Source organism: Octopus bimaculoides, chromosome 8 (assembly GCF_001194135.2).
Source record: "Octopus bimaculoides isolate UCB-OBI-ISO-001 chromosome 8, ASM119413v2, whole genome shotgun sequence".
Classification (NCBI taxonomy): domain Eukaryota; kingdom Metazoa; phylum Mollusca; class Cephalopoda; order Octopoda; family Octopodidae; genus Octopus; species Octopus bimaculoides.
The window spans coordinates 28,052,019-28,058,528 of record NC_068988.1 but is presented as its reverse complement, the minus strand read 5'-3'; the positions used below and the strand labels follow the sequence as shown (position 1 = coordinate 28,058,528).

At 35.8% G+C, this 6,510-nt stretch overlaps 2 protein-coding genes across 2 annotated transcripts in view; one reads left to right on the top strand and one right to left on the bottom strand.

Annotated features, from left to right (window-relative positions):
* Window positions 1-3,952, bottom strand: part of LOC106875484 (ragulator complex protein LAMTOR3-B) — a 12,656-nt gene extending 8,704 nt beyond the window's left edge. Inside the window, exons 1-2 of the mRNA XM_014923651.2 lie at window positions 3,840-3,952; window positions 740-774 (exon numbers count right to left, since the gene is read on the bottom strand). Coding sequence (XP_014779137.1) covers window positions 740-774; window positions 3,840-3,848 — 44 coding nt within the window. The 5' untranslated portion in view covers window positions 3,849-3,952. The remainder of the gene's footprint in view (window positions 1-739; window positions 775-3,839) is intronic.
* Window positions 3,953-4,101: 149 nt separating this feature from the next.
* LOC106875483 (zinc finger RNA-binding protein) lies at window positions 4,102-6,495 on the top strand. The gene has a single exon (XM_014923650.2). It carries the CDS (start codon window positions 4,295-4,297, stop codon window positions 5,774-5,776), a length of 1,482 nt encoding a protein of 493 aa, XP_014779136.1. The 5' UTR covers window positions 4,102-4,294; the 3' UTR covers window positions 5,777-6,495.
* Window positions 6,496-6,510: the final 15 nt, after the last annotated feature.

Sequence of the window (6,510 nt, the reverse complement as noted above, 5' to 3'; positions counted from 1 at the left end):
ATATTGATTAAAACTTTGTTGTAGTTTTATTCACTTGTTGCATATTCCTCATTCTGAAATAATCCACACTCACAAAATTATTCTTTTCTACTTTTTGGGAAGGGGGCCATTCGATCAAATTGACCCTAGTACACAACTGGTACTTAATTTATCGATCCTGAAAGGATGAAAGGCAGAGTTGACCTCGGCAGAATTTGAACTCAGAACGTAAAGACAGACGAAATAACGCTAAGCATTTCGGCAGGCATGCTAACGTTTCTGCCAGCTCGTCACCTTTTATTAGATTATTGCCATGCCTCCCACCAATGAGATGTGCACCTCTGTTTTGAGAAACATTGATCTAAACCTTCTCTCCAGAGCCCAAGTGTGTCTCCACACAAAATTAATGCTCATATATTCAGTACAGAAATAGCAACTACACATTTTAAACTGTATCTCAAACACAATACTTGCACACTGATGTGCTCTGACTTTCATTAGTCTCTTCTTTACTACCCAAGTCCAAGATGTTTTGGTGCAGCCATTATGACCCTGCTTATTTAGTGCCATATATTTAATGCTGACTTGACAGGAGACATTTTGTCCTCAGGACATTTTGGCACCTTAATTCACCACCCAAATTAATAAAACAGAATAATGTGTCCTTAATGTCATTTTTTTTCTTAAGTTTTGACACATATATCACTTGATATTAATAAAATTTCAGTTATTTTCTAAGAATTAACAATAAAATACTTACGAATTTTTTAGTTGCATCAAATATCTTTTGAGTTCCTGAAAAGAAAAGAAACAAAATTAAAAATGTATATTTCTAGTTCCATCATTCAGATCAGAGATTTTGAAACCTGATCTTAATGGTTACAAAACAAAATTAAAGGAATAGTTAATGGTTACAAAACAAAATTAAAGGAAACTGTTTTTCATGCAAGTATGGGTTGGATATGTTTGCAGAGCAATATGCTGCAATTCATTTTGATCCCTTGCCATTTTGTCTGTGAAGCCCCTAATTGTAAGACCTGATCTCTCAATATCTCTTCCCATACCTGCTTTGGTGTTTCTCTCACAAAGATATAATTTTTCCACCAAGCACTTCTCATGGTTTGGGAGTTGCACTTGTGATTGCAAGATCATGGTTTGATTCTTGGACTGGGAGGTGCATTGTGTTCTTGAGCAAGACTCTTCATTTCATGCTGCCCCAGACCACTCAGCTGTTAATTAGTAACCCAGCAATGAACTGGCATCCTGTTTAGCAGGAATGTTGTGATCTCACTGACTTACAAAACATGGAAACCAGGTAGTTGGACCTTTGAGCCTGAAGGTTGACAATGATGATCACACATAATCTGTTTTCAGTTTACAACCCATGCTAGCATGGAAGATGGATGTTAAACGATGATGATGATGATTGTAATAATTCTCTCTTACATACACCAGTCAGTGCCTTTAAACCTTTTCTCAGTATATTCTAATGAAATACATTGCTTGCATATTTTGACTAATTTTGAAAATCAATAAATTTTTCCTGGCATTTGGCACAGAACTCATTCTTACATTAATCTGCAAACAGTTTTAACTTAAATATAAACACTTTGAAGTGCAGTTTCTTTCATGAAACCAGGGATGTTCTCAAAAGGATTAATGTCTAACTGCTGTCTCAGCTCACTTGTACTCAGCCTTTCATGTAAGTTTTTTACATCCAACAGACCAAAGTTGTCTAATTCCTCTCCAGTCTCAAATTTTGTGAGTTCAATACAGGTACTGAGTGGATTTTAAACCAAACATTAAAAAAAATACAACAGAAAAAAAACATGCTATTTATCATCATTTGACATTCATTTTTTTTTTTATACTTGTATGGGTCAGACAGTTTTTAGAAGCAGATTTTTTATGGCTGGAATCCTTTCTTGTCTCCGAATCTCACCTATATCCAACTAAGGTAATGTTTCCTGTAGCGAAACGTGTTTTCTCATGAAAGACTGGAAATAAACAACATCACTTGTATGACAGTGATGCTCATTTACAACAATTACATGATATCAAGACAGATACACACACACACACGAGTTTCACGAGCTATCCAAGGCTGGTAAGATCAACGAGGTTAACGTTTCTCTTGAATACCAGTAGGAAAAATATGGACAGTGGGGATACCAGAGAGAAAAGATTGAGCAACGTGGTTAATGCAAGAGTTGACAGTAGACCAACATAGTTAACATGGAGAGGTGTGAGTCACAAATGGAGATGACAAGAGATCCGGTAGCCAGCTCAGAGACACTGAGACCAATGTAGTAGTGCTGGGTGAAGTTAATGAGGAGACAACACGATGATGGACCATAATGGAGTAGGATAGCTAGCAACTTCAAGCCAGTTACCTAAATGACTATATGTTATCTTTTACGTTATATTTAAGCATTGATGACTGAGCTCCATTACATATATATTTCCTAAAGGTTGATAAAAATGTAAGGGGCAGAGCAACTCAAATATAATCTTATTAAATCAAACAAAGGTACCAAGATAAGAACACACCCCTTTCTGCACTCTTTTGCGTATAATACTATAGTTAAGCCTTCACTAATGAAGCTTAGTAAATTATACTGAGCAAAGTATCAATTTGGTTTCAACCAGATTTTAGCTCCGTCACAATAATTAGTAGAGAGTTGACAACTAACTGAACACTAATGTTACAAGAAATGACTTTCACAATACTGAAACTGTCACCTTTGTTCCATTATCGGACCAGCTGTTGTAATTTAAATCGAATTTCTTTTTTCTTTATTAGTGAATTCCACCTCTCTCTCTCTCCAATTTACAAAAAAATAAAATAAAAAGAGAGCTGAACGAGGTTTGGGTTTAGAGTAGTAATATTTGAGAAAAGCGAAACAATGGTAAGGTAAACGAACCGGTAATTGGTAACATTCACTAAGTACATATCCAAAGGGTCGATGAATTGGAGTAAAACGTAACTATTGACATAAAAATGCGAAAGCCCCTGTGAAAAATATCACTATATTAAGTAAACAGTTTAATGTAGAGGACTAATTGGATGATATGAGAATGTTGTGTAGTAACTAGGATTATCATGTGATGTTGAAGAGCAGGAAGGAAAGGGTTAAAAACAAAAAACGAAGTTACAAAAACACTCTAACGCAATAAACAGAATGACATCTGTTTATTAAAAATTCTAATTCTCAAGAAATTCATGTGAAATATCGAACATTATTAGAATAAGTTATTTGGAAGTAACAAACCAATCACTACAAACGAAGGAAGACGGAGGTGCGTGTTTATTTGAAATTAGTGGATACACACCCACCTAAGCAAATTGTGCGTTTTCCGGTCAGTTATGAAACTTATAAAACATTATTATTTGTGAATTTTATAAAAGAAATATCTGGATGGAAATATCAAATATTGGGTTTATTACGAACGGTGAATAAATATATAAATAAAACAAATATTTAGTTTCGAAACCTGGATATATTGACCCCCCCACCCTTCTCTCTCTTTATATATATAGTGTTTGTAACGAAACAGGATTATCGTTTCTAAACGGAATTTAAAAGAAATTCTAAATAAATAAACCATTATTATTATTATTATTAATAATAATAATAATAATAATAAGACAGTATTTTAGGGGAGACGAGCTTAATTAGTCAACCCAGGATAAATCAATCTTGCATTTCTTAAAACTTTAATTCAATAATCTATAAATAAAGCAAACATTAGAAATACAACAACAGTAAAAATCCGAAGGGAACATTGTGCAGGTAAAAAATAGAGTTATACATATAAGAAAGGCGAATGTAAGAAGAAATGGTTTCATAAACACCAACCTCAGCCATATTTCCTGCTCGAGTGAGAGAAGAGAGGTGAAATCACGCGAGAATCTCGGCTGACAACCAAGGGAGACAACCAAGCAACGGGTGCCGCCGCGTGGGATTCCGTCAGTAACTTCCTTTTTATTTCTTCGTTTTTTAATTAATATTTTATCCCGTCCTTTTTGGCTGAACATCTAAGTGCTGCCGATATTGTTAGCGTATCAGTTTTACTTTCGTACTAGTCATTCAAGCATTGTGTTCGTTTGTATTGTCACTGTTGATACACGGATGATCTCCAGTAAAACAATCATCAACAACAACACTAGAATAACTGGTGTCCCTGATTACTTTAGAACAACTTGTCTGAAATAAACACGTAAATAATTATTATTCTCAGTCATCAGATAAAAGAGAGAAAAAAACCTTTAACGCATTCACTCATATAATTTAACAGAAACATATATTGAACGATGGCTGTAACAGGAAAATCGACGAAAGGCGATGGAAAATCACACCGCTTTCGACCATTTAACAAACGTGGTTCAGTTCCACAACCTCCAATGCCTTTTTTTCCTCCACCTCCGTGGCATGCTCGTCAACCAAAGTCTTCAGATGATCGACATGTTATGGCCAAACATGCCAGTTTATACCCTGCTGAATTGCCGGCTTTTCAAAAAATGGTTATTGCTTGTGAGAAAGCTCTTAAATTAGTATCAGATAAACTCTCTACAAATGTAGTATCACCGTCTGTAGATAGTGAAACTCCCAAGGAGGAAGAAGACAAGCAGTCGACTACGGAGTCTGTAGAGGCGGACACTAAGGTAAACAAACCGAACAGTAACATTTCAAAACAGAATAACAATCAAGATGATGTTTACCGTTCATTGAGAGGTGTCCAACGAGTTGGTGTGTTTGGTCACGGGCTTTTGTTACAAACTGATACTTGTGTCGAACTAGTAGCGTTATCTGCAGAAAAGCCCACCGAGACTTTGCTCAATCAAATATACGAATGCTTTCCTTCTCAATTATCTCTTGTCACAGATGAAAAATACGATCTGGAAATAAATGTGGCGCAAGCGGCTGTAATAGTTATTCGAGTAAAAGAGCCAAAAATAAGTTGTAAAATTTCTTTGACATCTCCGATTATGAGGGAGAATATGGACACGCCGGTTGTCTCTGGAGGTGACGAAGACCAACAGGAAGCAAATAATAATGACTGTAAAACAGGAGAAGGATCTGACCAGGCCCTTGAAGAAAGTGATGCTCAGGGGACTTTCGAGGAAAGTAGTAACAAAGTAGAAAATGAAACTGCGGCATTGAACACTCATTCTGATATGCACATCGAGGAAGCTGATCCACCAGATGTCTTGAATAAAGGAATTTGTTTAAACGCGTTAGCTGAATTAAGGCGTGCCAAATGGTTCCAGGCTCGGGCGCGCGGATTACCTAACTGTTTGGTAGTATTACGGATTCTACGCGATTTATCTCAAAGAATTCCACTTTGGTCTAATTTGAACCTGTGGGCGATGGAACTGTTGGTAGAGAAATGTTTAGGTAGTGTCAGAGCTGTCCTTGGGCCTGGCAACGCACTTCGTAGAGTTTTTGAGTGTCTAGCTGCAGGAATAATATTACCATCATGTCAAGGTCTGTATGACCCTTGTGAAAGAGAACCTTCTGACCCTATCAGTGAAATGACTGCCCAGGATCGAGAGGACATTACCGCTGCTGCTCAACACATGCTTAGACTTATAGCTTTTAGAAGAATCCGCAAAGTACTTGATATGGAACCCTTGCCGCCGCCACATAGGAAATTTAAGCAAAGGAAGCGAAAACGTGTCGGAGAAGGAGCTGAAGGAGATGCTGTTGAGAAAAGAGACAAACAATGTGATGATGTGGATGACGAACTTGTTGAAGATGTTGAAGACTGTGACATTGAGCCTTCTGATGCCTAAAAAGAAAGCTCTCAAAATTCTTTCGTTTAATCTCCACACACGTATACACACACACACACACACACTCTCTCTCTTTCTCACCCTCTCTGTATTTCAGCCCTTCCTTATGCATTTCTTCACAAACCCTCTTCCATTAAAAATTATATATTTCATATTTTGATAGTTTTGAAGCTATCCGTTATTCAGTTTTGACAAACCACCAGTAATCACCCCGACTTTAATCACTATATTTACAACAATGTAATGATTATTTCCTCTTTAATGAAGCGAGATGTGTTTGAATTGAAGTTGCTATAGATGCAAGAAAAAAATTTTAATTCCAGTTTGGAAGCTGTTCTGAGTTTGAAATGAAACTAGTTGTTTTAAAACATTATCATGCAAAGAGCATTGTTTTATTAAGGACCAAACAGCTCTAAAATGTTTAATATATATATATATATATATATATATTTATCTTGACACTGACTTATTTCTAAGGGCGATGTTAAAATTTTGTTGTCACATTAATGAAAAATTCTTCCCGTTTTTTTTTTTTTTTATGTAATTAAGGAAGTTTTCTTGATCGTGATTTTTAAAACTGAAAATGTATGTTAGACTAATCTGACCTCTACAATTTTCATTGATTTTGATTTTTATCACCCCCCCCCTTCCAAATTATTTTCACTTGACAATTAAGATAATTTTTAAAGTTCCATTGTAAATTCTATCTAATTGATGTCTTTATGTGCGTTTAT